The 19,592-nt window shown below is 35.2% G+C and overlaps 1 protein-coding gene across 6 annotated transcripts in view; it reads left to right on the forward strand.

The window, feature by feature from the left end:
- Nucleotides 1-19,592, forward strand: part of CD2AP (CD2 associated protein) — a 153,028-nt gene that overhangs the window by 37,991 nt on the left and 95,445 nt on the right. For 4 of the 6 annotated variants that reach the window (XR_004275588.1, XM_032299633.1, XM_032299630.1 and 1 more), the window contains exons 3-4: nucleotides 1,790-1,852; nucleotides 17,641-17,794. Coding sequence is in view for 5 of the 6 variants with exons in the window: in XM_032299633.1 (XP_032155524.1) it covers nucleotides 1,790-1,852; nucleotides 17,641-17,794 (217 nt within the window). In the remaining variant the exon portion in view is untranslated. The remainder of the gene's footprint in view (nucleotides 1-1,789; nucleotides 1,853-17,640; nucleotides 17,795-19,592) is intronic. The other 2 variants (XM_032299634.1, XM_032299632.1) reach the window with 1 other exon arrangement.

The raw sequence follows: 19,592 nt of genomic DNA on the forward strand, positions 1-19,592 counted from the left end.
CCACTTTATATCTGTGTGAATACTTTGCATGTTCACATATATTATCTCACTTTATTCTCACATCTGTGAAAGTTAGCTATGGGGAATGTATCATTCTTACCCAAAGTCTTGCTGGTAATATGGACTAAAGACTTGATAGTAGTTAGCTCTGTGACAGGCCAATGTCAGCGCTCTTTTTAGATGATAAATGCATCCATGGTATGTGCTAGTTATTAGAGAAATGTGATCATTCTGTAACATCCTGTGCTTTTGAGTCTGTAAGGGCAAAGTGATATGAATCCTAGTCATTGAAATTTCCCAATAGCGTCAACATAGTTGAAAGATCTTCGAATTATAAAATTAAAAGTACTTTTGGTCACTTTTAGACTTGACCCTGGAAAAGGAAAAAACAATCGCTGTTTCTCAAATTGCAATTTTATGCAACTACAGTTCTTTCTTTAAAACTAAACTCAAGAAATTTCAGAAGAAAGACATTTGACATAAGAGAATTTCAAAGACTAAAGATGGAATGCAAATATGTGGAAAAAAAGTAAAAAATAAAGGTAATTAGAAAATGAAGCTGGGCTTGAAATACATAGTTGTTTCTAGTATATGGTTTAGGTATTGTGTTCTGTCCCCATCTCTAGAAATTTTGCCGAAAACCAAGATTTTATTAAACAATTTAAGGAAATTAGGAAGTTCACTGTGTAAGTCAGGATAGCTTACATTGTGGTACCAACATCAAAATCTCAGTGGCGTCATAGCACAAGAAAAGACTACATCCTTTCATGCAAAGTTTGTTTGGTCCAGCTAGCCAAGTCCCTGTGCTGCTTTTCATGTGGTAGCACACCTTCTAGGCTGCTTTAGTCTTGTGGCAAGTCCTTATCAATTTATGCTTTTGTAGTTTTTGAGGACAGAGCAACAGAGCATAGAAAATTATGTTCCAGTTGTAAATGCTTCCCTGGGGAAGTGATACATATTACTTTTGATTGCATTTCATTGGCCATAGCAATGATGTGGTCATGTGTACCATCAAAGGGTCAGAAAAATATGATCTTGCTATATATGCAAAAGGAAAGTAGAACTAGAAACACTAGTGAGCATTACTAATGCCTATCACACCAAGTATATGTGTTGAGTGGTATTCACGACGTTCTTTTCATCGTGTGTAGTGGATGCCTTGTTTACTTGGGTTGAGAGAAGATCCTGAATTGGTTAGAATTGGGCAGTAATACTGAAACAGAAAGTATTATATATAGAGATGACACCAGATAAAAAAAAATTTTCCCATTTATATACTTCCCATTTTTTTTTCAGTGTGAGTGAGAAATGATGTTTTAGTTTGCCTATGAAAAGTTAGAAAACAGAAAGGACAGTGGAGGCTGAGATTTTTAGTTTCAGAGTAATTGAGATATAAATGGGAAAGTCATAGACAATTAACTGTTATTCTTTATTAAAGTTAGATTGTAGCATATGGTTTTATATTTAGTGCAGCACTTCAGTGTATATCAGTTTTGTTGTTTTTGATATCTGCCAGTATGAGTTAGTTGCTGATAGTTGTCCCCTCCAAATCTCATGTTGAAATATGATTCCTAATGTGGGAGGTGGGACCTGGTGGGAGGTGATTGAATCATGGGGGTGGATCCGTCATGAATGATTTAGCACCATGCCCTTGGTAATAAATGAATTCTCAGCCAGTTTACTTGGGATCTGGTTATTTAAAAGAATTTAGAACCTCCCTCTTCTTTCTCCTGTTCCTGCTCTCACTATGTGATGTGCCTGCTCCCCTTTCTTCTTCTGCTGTGGTAAGAAGCTTCCTGAGGCCCTCATCAGGAAGAGATGCTGGAGCCATGCTTATATAGCTTGCAGAACTGTGAGCCAATTAAATGTCTTTTTTTTTTTTGAGGCAGGTTCTCCCACTGTCACCCAGGCTGGAGTGCAGTGGTGCTATCGTGAATCACTGCAGCCTCTAGCTTTCGGGCTAAAGTGATCCTCTCACTTCAGTCTGCCAAGTAGCTGCAACTACAGGTGTATAGCTAATGTTTTTTCTACTTTTCGTGGAGATGGAGTTTGCCATGTTACTCAGACTGGCCTTGAATTTCTGGGCTCAGTTGATGCCTACCTTGACCTCCCAGAATGCTGGGATTGCAGCCATGAGCCACTGTGCCTGGCCCTAAACCTCTTTTTAAATAAATTACCCAGCCTCAGATACTTCTTTATAGCAACACGGGGACAGACTAATAACAGTTGTCAAGTCTTCATGATAGTTCTTTATTATCTTTATATCTTTCTTTTGATGGATATAGACATTCTGGTATATGGTTTAGATGTTTAGACTTTGGAGCCTGGCAGACTTTTGTCTCTCTGGTAAGTTATTTAGTATTTATGAGATTTTTACTATCACCTCTATCTGCTGAAAAAAAGGATATTAATAGTATTTATCTTATAGTGTCATGAGTATCCAATGAGGTGATGCATTAAGCATTTAATCTAGTAGATAGTGCCTGGTCCAGAGTTAACTGCTTACTAAATTTAATGAGTTGTGTTCAGCATTTTACATAAATAAGATAGGTTGGAATGAAGTTGAAAAGAAAATGTCAGTTTAATCCTCTAGGTAGATGGTTAAATATTGTTTTGTAAAACTTTTTTGTCAGGTGTTGTTGGGGGAGTGTTGTTGAATGTGTGTCCTAAAGTGTGTTTATGTGTGTATATGTACTGGGGTTTTTACAGAGATTTCCCTCTCTTTATACTTAGGAAAATGGGAGACTTCGAAGAGAACAGTGAAATGATCAGATTTGAATTTTAAAAATCAGAATATTGAGTTATGATTTACAGAATAAAATACACCTATTTTTAAGTGTCTTGTTCTGTCAGTTTTGACAAAGGTATATACCTATGCAGCTAGCATAATATTAAGATACTAGAACATTCATTATCTGCAAAAGTTTGTGTTCTATTGCATTTGTGCCTTGTAAGCTAGTGGCAACCACTGATACGATTTTTGTCACTCTAGATTTGTTCTGCCTTTACAAGAATTTAATATAATTAATGATGATTGTCTTTTTCTGTGTCTGCTTTCCTCTGCTCTGTATGATGTTTTAGAGATTCAGCCATGTGGAATGTAGCACTAGTTTCTTTTTATTGCTAAGAAGCATTCCATTTTATGTATACCACAGTGTTTATCCTGTTTTTAACCTGTAGATGGACATTTAGATTGTTTCCAGTTTCTGGATATCATGGGTAAAACTGTCATAAACATTGATATATACCTCTTTGTGTGAACATACATTTTCATTTCTTTGGAGTAATACTTGGAAGTGGGATTGCTGGGATATATAATAAACTGCAAAACTGTATTCTGAAGTGATTGTCACATTTCACATTTTCATCACCAGTGTATGATGTTCTAGTTGATGTACACCTTTTAAAAAATCAACCACAGGTCCCTTTTTGCAACAGTTGTGACAGGCTTTTCAGTTTTATTTAGATAGTGGATCTCTTCAGTATTCTTGATAAGAGTCTGAATTCCTCAGGTACCCTCTGTGGTGCTATTTTTCAGTAAGAAACGTAGAACTGTGGCATATCCCTCCCTATACTCTGCCTCTTGGTGTTCCAATTCAATTGTTTTATTCTTATCTATTTGCCACTCATTTACTTGTTCAAATATTTACTGAGATTCCTTGTACTAGGACTTTTTGTAGGTGACAGGGACGCAACTGTGAATAACACAGATAAGTTCACTCTTTTTTAATGAGTTTATATTCTAATGGGAGGGGGCAGACAAATATGTAAAAGAATAAACAAATAGGATAAAGTTAATTTTTGATAGCCATAAGTGCTTTGAACAAAAAATGATGGGGAGGGGGAAAATGACATTGGTACTTTAAGTTGGGTGGTCTAGAATAACATTTCTGAGAAGTTTTGCCTATAGAACACTGAGGAATGCAGAATAAATAAGGAATGAATTCCCTCTGAGAAGGATCCCTGAAATTAGGAAAGGTAGGCTGCATGTGATGGTTTGGGTTTCCAACTACTATACTAGAGCTACTTCAGGAAGAAGTTAGCTTGGCACTGTGACAGGAATACCGCCTTTAGAATCAGGATGTGTAGACCTCTGTTTGACTTCTTCTGACCACCATGCCCCTGCAACTATATCCACACAAGTACCTATTGTGTGTTCTTTCTGAAGTTGCTTCACTCTAGAGCCTGAGGCTTCTTTCTGTGTCAAAGCAGGGAATCTCACCTATTAGGATTGTTGGTAGCAATTAGATTTTGTGTGTATACTCCTTGCCTGTAGATATGTAGTGGAATTTATTATTTCATCCTGTTATTTTCTTTCTCAAGAACTGCCCATTTATATCTGAGAGGAGAAATTGGAGAAGAAAATCACCTAAATTATTAAATTAGTCATCAGGATTTTTTGATGCCTGTAATATGGCAGGTACTGTTAAATCAAGTATTAACAACAAAACAGGAAAAAAGGCAGAACTTTTCTAATTGCCCTTTTAAAAGAAATTAGTAGCTTTCAAGGAAGCAGAAAAATGAAGAGGAAAATAATTAAAATGACAAAATGTGGAACCAGTAGTTAGCTTGATTAGCCTATTTGCTTAAACTAGATAGTAAAAAGATTTTAGTGTATTAGGATTTGAGTATAAGTTCTAATGGCAAAACTAATTTTGTTAGGTCTTTTCTGTGGAACTAAAGTCTTATATTTAGAAAAATGGTCCGTGGAAATGATCTTTTTTTGTTGTGTCCTTTGGAATGGGAAAAAAGTAGTTCATTGTAGATAAGGGGCTAAATTGACTATGGAAAGTTGTTTCAGTTACTGAGACAGGAGATAAAGCAGACACCTCGGGGGCCTCATTATTAAAAGCTGAAGATTTGTGTTCAGGTCCTGGTAGAAGTATTAGTGCTAAAAATATCTAGAACAATTAATATTGGTTGAGGACCTTGGATCTAAATGTAAACTTTATTTTCCTAAAGAGAGAATCTATGCTGAAAAAAAGTAAAATGAGTTGCCTCAAAGTCCAGTGCCTCACTTGGCCTCTGTTGACAGTAATGGAGAGGGTATCCCCACTAGGTTTCCACTGATACCCACCTTGACTGGAGAGGCAGATGTGCTTTATTAGTGCTTTCCATATGGCCTACATTGACAGCAGGGAGAAGATTTGTTTTCACCTGGTGTGGAGGAAAGTCTGGGCTGTATACACTTGGCCTTTTCTGGCAACCATGCTTCTGGTGGGTGGTGGTTGGGGGCAAACATGGCATCTGTGGTGCTGATTGAGGTGCCTTATTGCAGCTTGGTCAGGATGGAAATCTAGGTTCCCTACTTGGTCATTGCTACCATGGGTAGGAATGGTGTTACAGTTTTTTGTTTTTTATTCCCCGTTTGGTGTTTGACTGTAGTAGAGTGGTTATGTCTAAGAGCTCTCTGTCTTGCCAGACTGCCTGTTTTCCTGGTCATTTGGCTAGGGCTAACACTGGCGGGCTTTTCTTGTTTTATTTTATTTTCCTTCTGCTTGTATTGGCATTTCCAGGTTGCAGACTTCTCCAGTACGTAGGCTGGGCTATAGGCAGAAAGAAGATTAGTGAACTCACTGCCATGTTGTCCCTCAGATTCTGAGGAACTTGGTATCCTTGGCAGCTATCCCTTCATTTCAAAATTTAATTATTTATTTTTTACATATAGAAGGTCCAGATCTTTAAACTGTAATTAGCAGGAAGAATAGACAAACACCTAATCTGTCTTTCTAAGGGAAAATCTAGATGGTGAGCCTTGTAATCACATCTGTAACAGTTGCTTATCATGCTCATAAGTAAGGTTTACCCAGCGTAAGTACTCATAATTATAAAAATTATTTTCTTTTTTTTTTTTTTTTTTTTTTTTTTTTTTTTGAGACGGAGTCTCGCTCTTGTTACCCAGGCTGGAGTGCAATGGCGCGATCTCGGCTCACCGCAACCTCCGCCTCCTGGGTTCAGGCAATTCTCCTGCCTCAGCCTCCTGAGTAGCTGGGATTACAGGCACATACCACCATGCCCAGCTAATTTTTTGTAATTTTAGTAGAGACGGGGTTTCACCATGTTGACCAGGATGGTCTCGATCTCTTGACCTCGTGATCCACCCGCCTCGGCCTCCCAAAGTGCTGGGATTACAGGCTTGAGCCACCGTGCCCGGCCTTAAAAATTATTTTCTATTAGAAATGGCATAGTAGGCTGGGCACAGTGGCTTACGCCTGTGATCCCAGCACTTTGGGAGGCCGAGGTGGGCAGATGACCTGACGTAAGGACTTTGAGACCAGCCTGGCCAATATGGTAAAACCTCATCTTTACTAAATATGGAAAAATTAGCTGAACATGATGGGGGCATCTGTAATCCCAGCTACTTGGGAGGCTGAGGCAGGAGAATAGTTTGAACCTGGGAGGCAGAGGTTGCAGTGAGTTGAGATCGCATTACTACACTCCAGCGTGGGGCAGAGCAATGCTCTGTCTCAAAAAAAAAAAAAAAAAAAAAAAAAAAGGCATAGTATCAGCTGTTTTTAAGCTGTTGTTGATTAAGCTGGAAAAGTTAAATATTAGTTACCATTAAAATAGAAGAATGGATTTGCATTCAGCAAAAAAGGTAGTAAACATAGTTATGACTTGCTTCTGAAGGTTAAGATAACATATGAGATTTAAGATAAGGCTCTTACCTGTAATCCCAGCACTTTGGGAGGCTGAGGCAGATGGATCACCTGAGATCAGAACGAGACCAGCCTGACCAACATGAAGAAACCCTGTCTCTACTAAAAATACAAAATTAGCTGGGCATGGTGGTCCATGCTTGTAATCCTAGCTACTTGGGAGGCTGGGGCAGGAGAATTGCTTAAACCCTGGAGTTGGACATTGTGGTGAGCCAAGATTGTGCCATTGCACTTTGGCCTGGGCAACAAGAAGGAAACTCCCATCTTAAAAAAAAAAAAAAGATAACCTAACAGAGCAATTGACTAATCGTAGACATTTAATAAGTATTGGTGGACTCTGTTCACTGCCGAATTTCATATAAAAGCCTACAGAGTCTGATCACCTGAGGAGGTTGGGAAGGAGCAGGGAAGGAGGAATACCTTAGAAGATGCATCAGGTAGTGAATTTTACAAGGGTGGAAGCATAGAAAGTTGTGGAAAAAGCAGAGAAATGCCAGTGTAATCATAGCAAAAGAGAAGGTTGACAAAATATTTTTATTAGTTATACTTAAAAGAGTATTAGCAGGACAATATTTGTGGATAAGGGGATTCAATCTGTGACAGTGAAGCACAGATATTTTTGGTGAGCCTTGTAGTAATCCTGGACGTGGTACTACTTACTGTACAACCTGTTACTGATAAAATGTCTGTATTTTGCTGCTTTAAAAAATAAGTGGCTATGTTAACAGAGGATGTCTCAGGTGCTGGTAAGTGAATTGCTGTTACTTATATTTTTAAATCTAAAATGAAATTTTGATCCCTTTTGAAGACCTTCTTGACTTTGATATAAAGTGTTTTAGACTTTTTGATATAATCAGGAAGAAGAAAACAAAAATTACCAGTAAGTTTTTCAGGAAGCTGACAAATAAATAAAAATCACTCACATGTTTTTTCTTAGTTTCAGCCTAAATTTCTAGCAATTTTTTTCTCTTCATTTAGAAAAAAGATTTTTGAAAAATTAGTTTGAGCCGGGCACGGTGGCTCAAGCCTGTAATCCCAGCACTGTGGGAGGCCGAGGCGGGTGGATCACGAGGTCAAGAGATCGAGACCATCCTGGTCAACATGGTGAAACCCCGTCTCTACTAAAACTACAAAAAATTAGCTGGGCATGGTGGCGCGTGCCTGTAATCCCAGCGACTCAGGAGGCTGAGGCAGGAGAATTGCCTGAACCCGGGAGGCGGAGGTTGTGGTGAGCCGAGATCGCGCCATTGCACTCCAGCCTGGGTAACAAGAGCGAAACTCTGTCTCAAAAAAAAAAAAAAAAAAAAAAAAAAAAAGAAAAATTAGTTTGAAAATTTATCTTGTATTTAAAAATGTTTATTTTCAGTTTATTTGGAGATTTCCATAGATTAAATGACTAATAATTAGACATTAGATCTTTAAATGTAATTAGAATTTTTTTTAAAAGCTACTTGAAAAATTGGCAATATGGAGAATACAAAGATAATCTGATGTATGTATATGGCTACTTTGGAAAGTCTCAGTGATTTAAAAAAAATGATCACATTGTTTTTTTAGAAGAATGCTTATTTAATTTTTGACTTGGTGTTCCAATTTCCATAAGAAGAAATATTTAAGTAAAGGAAATGAAAAGTTGGTGTTGTATGATGTTTATTTTAAAAAATCCTTTACTTTATGAAACCTTTAGTTCTTTTGGATAGATCTCAGTGATGTTTTCCAGTATTTATAGAAATGTATTGGTGACTTTAATAGAATGGTTCAGGAGCTAGCTTTGTAATAGTTCATTTAGGGAACATTTTGATATTTGATTTACTTTCATTATTTGGAGACAGATTAAGGGAGAAAATCTTGCAGATACTGGAATATTAAATGGAAGACAAGTTTACTTGCAAATTGGGAATTGTAATGAAAATGGTAGATGTTAATTAGCTTGTCTGTAGTAATCATTTCACTGTCTACACATATATCAAAACATTGTATACCTTAAGTACATGCAATTATTATTTAGAAAAAAGAACAGATATGTTGCTTAAGCAAGAAATAATTCTTCATTGAAAATAAGTAAAAAATAAAAACAAAATGGTTGAAAGAATGCCAAAGCTGTATATAGTTATTGATGATATAGTAAGTTTTCTGTTACATACTGTTAAAAGCATCAACTATTTAACACAGATATTAAGAGTAATTCGTTCTGTGACTTGAGTTATTTTAGATAATATTATTCTGAATTCCACACAGACTGTATTCACTGAGTTGGAGAAATACTTGATAGAGGTGATAATGGAAAACATATATAACGATTTAGATTTGAAAAAGTGTACTCACACAGCAGATGTGTCTTTTTCCAAATGCCCTATAACAGTGTGACATAACACTGTTATTTGTAGGCACATCAAATCTTTCATTTTATTTTAAATCACAGAAATAATACATATTGAAACAAAAGTCAAAGCAGTATAAAAGTATCCATTGTGAAAAGTATCTTTCTTTATAACCCTCCCTCAACTTTCTTCCATATTTAGAAATTTGGTAGATAGCTTTAAAGACTGTTTCCTATTAGAAAAAATCTTTTAAGTGGAATTATTTGTACCAGTTTCCCTCTTTACATACTATTCTTCACACTGTAATTAGAAATTCAAGACATTGTTACATATAAACCATGTTAATGTTTGCCTTACACTTAATCTGGAAAGTTAATTTTTTATTATTCCCCTTTACTAGTTAATACATTTTGTTTAACTATTTCAGATTGGTCACTACTGTAGAAATAATGTAAACTAGGTATGAGGAAAGTTGAGTGCCAGAGCTGGGCTTCTGGGATATCTCCTGCTCTTGTTCCTTGGACCCAGCATGACTTGTCTGCTCTGTCACTGTCATCTGTGGCCTCAAGAAGCATCCTTTAGAGAGAATTTCCCATGTAAGCCTAATGTTTTTTCAGCTAGAAGAAATTATAAACATATTAGCCCTCATTTTCTTGCATTTTTTGTTCTTAAACCCCTTCGTCTAGGGCTAAAGGTGAAAGTGATTTTTTTAGATTAACAAAACTAGTATGAAAAATGTGACCATTATAAAATATTGGGTTATTTTTAGTTCATTTCAATCATTGTGGTATGTCTGAAAGAATGAATAAAGAGAAAAGTTCTTAAGTGTTTTTTTCCACTGTACTTCTCTTGGCTCTCATTTACATTCCTGGCTAGAAAAAAAGGAAAGGAGCAGGATGCCATTTACAGTGAATTTATATAACTCCCCCCACCCCATTTCTACTTTTGCCTTTTCTAAATGCAGGAATAGTAGTTTAAATAGGAAGTTCCTTTGTCCAAAGTGTAGAGAGCAATTGTATAGCAAAAAGCATAGTTGAGAAGTTTAGAAACTTTCAAAGTAGCCCTGCTATATTATATCTTTTACTGTTGTTTTCCTTGCTGATTTTGATCTGTTGAGACATAGATGATATGTGTTGATTTCATATTAAGGACATTTTTTCTTGTTGGTTATTTTACTTTGGACTTAAGGGCTTTAGTGAATATCTAATTTAATTTAATCATAATTAAAAGGAAAATCAAATGACTTGAAGTAGTTTTTCCTGGACATTCCTTATATATTATTACTTACATTCCAAAAAACAAAAATGCTTCAGGAGTATCATAGGCCATTTTGTTAGGCCAAAGTCTAAATCAATCATCTTTCTAGACTATTTTTTAAAATGTAGTCCTGAAATTAACTCAGTCAAAGCTAAAATAGTTGGCAGTATATAACAGATGAATATTCTAAAATAGTTGGCAGTATATAACAAATATTTAATCCTTATTTTCCTTTTTCTTTAGTAATAATCACTTTTTCATATTGTCTGATTATGCTTCTGTAAAGTAGGAGATACTAATTTTATATACTCTTGGAAATCCTGAAAGTTAAAAATGATAAAGTATATTTCTTAGATTTTCATTAGCTTAAGCAGAATAATTACTGTGTTTAGGAATTTGGTGATTAAGTAACCTCCCTGTTTCATCTGAGAAATAAAACAGAAGTTCTTGACTTCTCACTTGGTTTTTATTATTCTTTGTGACCTTTGAGTCTATGAAGTAAAAGTTAATTGCTTTCTGTTTTCAAATCATGATAATGGGCACAGCTATGATTAGATAGCCAAATTATTATGTGGATATATCACAACATAAAGAAGTGGTTTGTAAATTTTGTTGATTATCTTTTTAGTTGTTTTGGTTAATGCAATCAAAATTATGTATCTTTGATTACCTTAATAGATGAAGAGTAGCTATACCTTTTAGCTCCCCCCACCATTTGCATTTGTCTGTTATCCTGTTCATTTACATCCTACTCCTTATCTATGAAGCAAAACCAATCACTATCACGCATTCTTAAGCTATATACAGATTATCTATAGTATATTTTTTCTTGGCAACTTTTGTATTGACATTACCTATTGTGCAGGTGGCTTCCCTCATTTGAAGTATGAGATTCAGAGTTTTTCAGAGTTTGCTTTGACTATACATGATTGCCTTCTAAATAAGTACCTTTTTTACTAGATCTCCTGAAGTCATTTTCCAAGCCAGGAAAGGAAGTGATGTTGATAGGAAATAAATAACTGCATGTTATTATGTATTTTATTTCCTGGCTCTTTAGGTAAAAGCGAATGAAGGGCAGATGAAGGAATAAACACTGGAAGCCTTACTAACACCTTAGGTACTAGGTAAAATTTGCTATTGAAATTGATAACCAAAGAGTAGTCTGTTAGAGGCATTGTGTGTCCAGAAACTAGGTAAGAGAGTAGGTTGGTGAGTGTAGGTGTGTGTTTCTACTAGTAGGGGATTGTAGCTGGAAAGAGTGCCAAAGAACAAGATGGTGGACCTCACAGCAAATTTTACCTTATTTGTAATTTTGCTTAGAGCCTTGAGATCTAAGCAAAATTGTACTTGTGGTAACATCTTATTTGGCAGTATGTATTTGTAAGGCTATAAACCTGAGTTTTTTCTATTCATTGGATACCATAAGATTTTTTAGTTGCCTTCCCCCTTTTATTTGTATCTTTTGTCCTCAGAAGGTTTATTATATCTGATATCCTTAGATATGATTATATCCTAGAGAAAATTGAAGGTTCCTAAAATGGTTCTAGATCTTGAGCATGATGAATTCATACATCATGTTCACGTTTAATTTTTATTAAAGATAACATTAACATCCAAGGTTTTACAGCAAGTGAAAACAATGAAACCAGGATTTGTATACAGTTTGTCTGTCTCCTGAACCTGTCCTCTGTCACATGTGGCCAGATTGGAATTACTTTTAAGAGGAACAGGATTTGAATACGAAGTCAAGTGCTTGGTCTCCTGTACTAGAAGCAACAATAGCTGTCAGAAATTTATTTTTTCAGTGTAGGTAGCTTATGAGGCAGACAAGAGAATCCTAAATAAGTAGGTATTCTGGCATATTGCGGTTGTAACTACTAGTCTTTTATGTAGATTTTATATTTTTGTTAGTATGAAAAATACTTAATGCAGTCTGAAAACTGTGAGGTTGATGGGTGTTATTAATAGCAAATCAAAGTACTTTTTCTTAAGTGTATTAACAATAAAAATAGTGAAATAGTTGTGTATCTTTCATGATTTGTACTTAGTAATTTTTCAAAAATCTCTGCCCACTTAACTGTTTTTCCAGAATAAAAGACTTTTTTTTTTTTCTCTCCTGATTGAAAAATGATATGTATTGTTCTTTTTTTAAAAAAAGAAACTTTGTTTGAATAGTTACATAAAGAAGTCATATTCATCAGAAATCCTGTATATGGTAGACATAAATGCCTGGAGAAGTCTGTGAAGATGTGCTCCTACACTGATTGAAGAAATATACCTGTTCTTGCGGCTCTTAGGCTACCTCCCTTCCCACCTCCCATGAATCAACTGAAAGTATAGTGTTGAGACAGGTATACAGAGAACTAGGCTGTAAATTTCTTATATCCAGGTGACCAAAATGATTCCATAGGAGCAAAGAGGTGAAGAGTTTGGTGAAAGAAAGGGAAGGGAGAATTATAATGTGGAGAATAGAAAGGAGTGTGAAAACAAAGTATGCTTCTCTTTCAGTCCTTTCCTGAAGGAGGTAATTTTCATATAAAGTAGATCTTATTTCCTGTGGGCACAGTGCACCATAATGAATGAAATAATATGCTACCTTGAAGAGGCTGTCCAGTAGAAGAAAGGGATAGCATCTGATATTTGGTGATTGGGTATGGGACATGGAAGTAACTGAGTTGCCAACTGTGCCAGGAAGCTGCTTGGAGTACGTTGAGTGATAACCTGCAGATTAGTTGTTTGTCCCCAACAGAAAAAGTACTGGATACTGCTTGTGCCAGTGACACCACCCTGGATTTCATTAGGTATTTTTGAAAGTGGCAAGATTTAGTTTTCTACCCAGAGTTACATGGGAGTTCAGAGTCAAGAAAATTGGGTTCACCAGTAAAAATCAAGTCGTCGTCTTTACCTACATTTGGTTTTTAGCTCATACTTGTAAATATATGTTTGTGTCATATTGTTGGCTAAGAAGCTTCTGGGTAGCATGTATTTTTAATAAAACGTTTTATATATGTGGTGTTATAAAATTGCTTTGTTTTATTGAATAGTGTGATTCAGAATCATTTGTAATATAAATATATCATTCTTTAATGACTACACAGTATTTTATCATATGCATATCCTATAGTTTATTTAAATAGTTCACAACTAATGGCTATTTGAGCTTCTAATTTACTACTTTTTTTTGCGGGATGTCCTCAAATATCTGAGCAGTTGCCCAAGTCAGGAACTTGGGCATCATCTTTGACTCTTTCTTCTTAGGTTGTATCTACTGAATTATCTAGATTGTACTTCTTGAATATTTTTAGACTCTTTTCAGCATTTCTCCCCTTTGTCACTATTACAACTTAGGGCACATTCTGCTTTCATCTGGTATATTTACCTCTAGTGCTGTCCGCCTTCCACTTACTCCACTAAGGCAACATCTCATCTTCTATTAGATCCTCACATAAATTCATTTTGTTCAGTGTTGTTTTGTTATAATATTGTTTAAAAAAAAAAATTTGTTCCTGGCTGGGGCCACTGTCTGTGGAGTTTGCATGTTCTACGGTCTGCGTGAGTTTTCTTTGGGTACTCCAGTTTCCTCCCACATCACCAAGATGCAGACTTGAGGTTCATTGGTGTGTCTGCATCTTCCCAGTCTGAGTGAGCCTTGCGATGGAATGATGTTCTGTACAGGGATGGTTCCTGCCCAGTACCCTGAACTGCTGGGGATAGGCTCTGAAACCCTGAACTGGAATAGGTGGCTAAATAATTATCTTACTTGTTTTTATTAATTTTGCTAAATGCATCTGTAGCTCACATTTATTTCAGTGTTTATTATTAGAAGTGTTTTCATCTTTATTTATGAGTTTGGTGATGTTTTTGTGACCCAGAGGTATGTTGCACAAATTTAACTCTTTTTTAGGTCGACTAGCTTTATGGTAAAATTGGTTTCCTTGTACATTGTTTCGCTTAAGGTAACAGTTTCCAAGAAAGTAACTAAGACCTTAAGTGGGGACTTGCTGTATTTCAGATTACCTACCCAGACTCAGAGAGCTTAAATCAGCTGTCTGCTTGCTTTGCTGTTCCTGAATTTTGCTCGCTTTGCTGTTCCTGAATTTTACCACCCTCATCATCTTTCCTTTCCTTCCATGCTCCAGCTAAATTTAGTGTTGTCTTCATTCCTCAGAAGCTCTGTGCTCCCCATTGCTTTCCGGCCTGCTCATACATCATTCTTTCCTGTTAGGACATTTCCTGTTGCCTTCTCTGTACCTTGATTACTCTCATTTTTTTTTTTTTTTCTTAGTAAAGATGTCACTTTCTCCAATAAGTCATCCTGATTTGCCTTACCACCTCTGAGTTTATATTGGCTGTACTTCCTGTGTTAGGCATCTGGTGTTTTCTGTTAATAGCATTTATCATGAAAAAATTTTAAAAAGACCTTTATTGAAGTATAATTTATGTACAGTAAGTGGCATCCATTTAAAATGTGAAATTCAGTAAGTTTTTAAACAATTGTATACAACCATAAAACCACTGGCACAATGAAGATGCAGAGGCTCTATGTGTTTATCAAGAGCTCTTGTGCCATTTAACTGTTTGTTTCTCTCTGTGATTCTACCCCGAAACCATTGATTTGCTTTCTAATCTATATATTAATTTGTATTTTCTAAGATTTTTAATGTACCACGTATATTTTGTGTCTGGCTTCTTTCAATTAGAATTAGAAATTCATGGACGTTTTTGTGTCTCTATAACGTCTTCATTTTTACTGCTTAGTATTCCATTGTTTATTCATTTGTTGATGGATGTTTGGATTGTTTTTGATATCATACTAAGATAATCAGTTTTTGGATATTTATTACACTGAATTTTAACTGCCTGATTATGTTATGTAATCTTTTGTAAAGTGTACAGTACTATAAGAACAAAAGACAGTCTCTCTTGTTAATATTTGTATGCCTAGCTACTACCTAGTACTAGTAGGTGCTCAATAAGTATTTATGGAAATGCTAAAGAGAAGAAAGGTGATACTGTTTCAAGTAGCACAAATATAAATTTACTTCAGTGTATATTGAACCAGGAGTTTTATTAAGGAGTAGTATTCATTCAGTGTCTTATTTAGTTTGGTATTTGTGGATATATATTGCTAGAACTGTTTCTCTATTTACAAAGTAATTGCTTTTTTATCTTTTAAACGTATAACTGAATGTTATTTTAAAATTTGTGGGTTTTTGCTGGGTAAAACTAGTACCAGCACTCTGGGAGGCTAAGGAGGAAGGATCATTTGAGCCCAGGAGCTAAGACCAGCCTGGGCAACATAGCATGATCCTATCTCTACCCCAAAAATGTGTTTTTTGGTATCATACTAAGATAATCAGCTTTTAAGAGTAAAAAAATTTCTTTAAGAATTCTCATTTTCAATTGCTGTGCCAGAGATTCCCAAACTTTCTTGGTTTACACAACACCTTTATTGTCTCTGTCATTATTTCTTGATGCTCCTACACCAAAAGAAAGACCTAAGAGTTGTACTTATTGTTGAATTCAAGAAACTTAATAAGTGTTCATATTTTAACAAGTTATAGCCATTTAAAAATAATACACAGAAACTGAAAGAAAAAACACTTTATTCTTAATTACAATTATTACTAATGAAATGTGTACACCTTTTGGGCACTGCACAACTCTCAAATCTTGGAAATGGATAGGTTACCAGTATTCTTTCCTGTTCCACATTGATTTTTTTTAAAAAAAAATATAGTTATTAATAATTACAGTACTTCTGCGTTGTATTAAAAAACTAGTTTATCAGTTCACAAGTATTTGAAGTATGTTTTTTAAAAATCCTTTTCACAAGATACTTTTAAAGTGATCTGCAGTACTTTTACAATTGTCATAAGAATTTATGAGCTTGAGATAGAAGTGTTCTGTTGTAAAAGTTAAAAAATGTATACTTGGTTGATCACCATGGCTTACTCCTGTAATTAATCCTAGTACTTTGGTAGGTGAGGCACGAGGATCGCTTGAGCCCAGGAGGTTGATGCTGTAGTAGGCCGTGATCACATCACTGCACTCCAACCTGAGAGTAACAGAGGAAGACCTTGTCTGGGGGTCTTCCACTTCTGACTTTGAAGGGGGAAATATATATATATAACATATATATATTATATATATTACATATAATATATTACATATTTATATATATTATATGTATAAAATACTTGCTATATCAAGTTAAAATTGTTAATTTTAATATGAAATAAGTGAGGTAGGTATCCAGTTTCATTTCCTATTAAATATGGAACGTTAGATTTTCATGCACAATGTATTTTAAGATTCTATCTTTCCTCACTTTTTCTGTTTTAAATTAAGTTTGTCTGTTTATGGATTCCCTGTTTTGTTTCATTTATCTGTATGTCTGTCTTTAATTCCAGTAGCACATTGTCTGATTATATTGTTATGGTTTTTCTTTGTATTTTGGTTAACAAAAAGTCCCTTCTCTTTCTTTTCCTTGAAGTATTTTCACTGTTCTTAGCCTTTTGTTCTGTATAAATTTAGAAACAGGTTATTCAATTGCTGCTCCAAATTTTTTTTATACTTCACTTGCATTCATTTATTACATCAATTTTAAGGGAGAACTGATATCTTTATGATATTGAGTTTTCAGTTACTGAACATGGCATAACTTTGTTTTTGTCTTCTTGTCTTTCAATACAATTTTATACTTTTCCATGATGGTTCACATGTCTTATTTTATAGCCATGACTTAGATCAAGGGCCATCAAACTACCAGCCCACAGGACAGGTCTGAATACCGCCTGTTTTTGTAAGACCCATGAGCTAAGAATGTTATAAATGGTTGGAAAAAATCAATAATGTTATAAATGGTTGGAAAAAATCAAAAGGATAATATATAATATATAATGACATATAAAATTATTTTGAATTAAAATTTTAGTGTCTATAAAGTTTATTGGAACATAGTTATATTCATTTAAATATATGATTGCATTTATAGCACACATAACAGTGTTGATTGTTGCAACAGAGTGCATGGCCTGCAAATTGTAAAATATTTACAGTCTGACACTTTAAAGAAAGTTTGTCCACTTCTGACTTTGAAGTATTGTTTTTCTTTGTATCTCAGTATCTCAGTGTTTCTTTGTATCTTGGGGTGGGTAATGGGGGTGGAGTTTGAGCCTCTTTTATCTTCTTCTCCAGTTCTGATAAAACTTAACCTCATGAGTCACTGTTACTAAAATGTGTTTTATTCTTCGGATATGTTTGAGCATAGCAAAGGTTGAAAACTATTGATACTATGATTTATATAGTAATCACTGTAGCTATTTTTTGATATTTTACATTTGAGGATTTAGTATAAATAAAATGTAACTTAGCTTGCCTCTTTATTTTCTCTTTTGTAGGAAATTAAGAGAGAGACAGAATTCAAAGATGACAGTTTACCCATCAGACGGGAAAGGCATGGGAATGTAGCAAGCCTTGTACAACGAATAAGCACTTATGGACTTCCTGCTGGAGGAATTCAGCCACATCCACAAACCAAAAACATTAAGAAGAGTATGTAAATAATTCTGCAGAATTACATCAAAATAGAAGGATATTTTATGACTGTTTCTAAATTAAGAAAAATTAGTTTAGTCTTTTGTAACTGACTGCCATAACTTCTTGCAAATTCTCATGTTACTAGTTATTGCCCTGTGTAGTCAATCTTAACTTTTAGTCATATGCAGTCAATAACATAGGGAATACCCAGTATGAGTAGCTGGCTGCCATCCGTAGGAATTATAAATTAAAGCATGAGGCTCTGTTTCTTATTTATTTTTCAGACTCTGCTGAATGATTAACCTTAACCTTTTTCCTGAACTGTATTCTGCTGATTCTTAGCATAGATAAAATAATTTTAATAGCACTTTTTCTTCAGTTGTTAGACATCTGAACATAAACATTTCCAAGGTAGTTGGCCCTGCAGATTACTTTTTAAGGATTTGATATTGTGTAAATATGTTAGGAGAACAATTTGGCAAAGAAGGAGAGCATTACATTTGAAGTCAGATATAGGTTTGAGTATGTCTTATGACCTCAGAAAGATCATTTAAACTCTTGAGTTTTATTTTGCTGTTGTTGAGAAAGTGATTAAGAAAAAAAAAAGACAAATAATATTGCTTGCTGTTCTCAAAGAGCTTACATTTTTGGAAAAGAAACTTATTTAAGGCCAGGTGCAGTGGCTCACACCTGTAATCCCAGCACTTTGGGAAGCTGAGGTGGGTGGATCAGGAGTTCGAGACCAGCCTGACCAACAGAAACCCTATCTCTACTAAAAATACAAAATTAGCTGGACGTGGAGGTGCTTGCCTGTAATCCCAGCTACTTGGGAGGCTGAGGCAAGATAATCTCTTGAACCTGGGAGGCAGAGGTTGCAGTGAGCCAAGATCATGCCATTGCACTCCAGCCTGGGCAACAAGAGCAAAACTCCATTTCCAAAAACAAAAGAAACTATTATTTAAAAAGTGTAAAATATTAGATACGTACAAAGAATTACAGTGTTATAGGAACAGATAGCAAATTAACATAGTAAAACCTGAAAATCCTTCAGATATTGTGTGTGTGTGTGTGTGTGTGTATGTGTGTGTTTTTTTTGAGATACATAGGGCCTCACTCTGTTGTCCAGGCTGCAGTGGTGCAGTCGTGGCTCACTGCAGCCTTTACCTCCCAGGCTCAAGCAATCTTCCCACCTCAGCCTACTGAGTAGCTGTGACTACAGGTGCGTGCCACCACACCTGCTAATTTTTGTATTTTTCTTTGTAGAGTTGGGGTTTCGCCATGTTGCCTAAGCTGGTTTTGAATTCCTGGGCTCAAGTGATTTTTCCCTGTTGGCTTCCCAAAGTGCTGGGATTATAGACGTGAGCTACCATGCCAGCCTAGAGATTGAATACTTATTACTATGGTCAGTTTGATTTAACCCATCTCTGCTTAGTGTTCCATTATTGGAATGCTAAGAATGTAGGCGTTACTATCCTACTGCTCAAGGTCATTGCCAAGGTGTGACTGCAAAAATTCAAAAAATTGCAACCTCCGGCATAAATGGGTTAATAAATAGTTAATGAATATTTAATCACATTTACTTTAAATTAATGTCTTTGAAATTATGGTCTATAAATCCCTGTAGTACAGAATTTCTACAGTAAAGAAATTTTGTTTACATACATTTCCCAAGTTGTGATTGTAAGGCTATTAATAATTTTTATAGAGTCCCCTTATGTCTCAATCTATTACTTTCATATGCTGTTGTCTGTCAAGTTTGGGGAAACCTCTACTTTTGGATTATATCATCCTTTGATTATTTTCATAAAATGAA

This window comes from Sapajus apella, unplaced genomic scaffold, assembly GCF_009761245.1.
Source record: "Sapajus apella isolate SASKATOON/1434 unplaced genomic scaffold, GSC_monkey_1.0 scaffold41, whole genome shotgun sequence".
In the NCBI taxonomy this organism is placed as follows: Eukaryota; Metazoa; Chordata; class Mammalia; order Primates; family Cebidae; genus Sapajus; species Sapajus apella.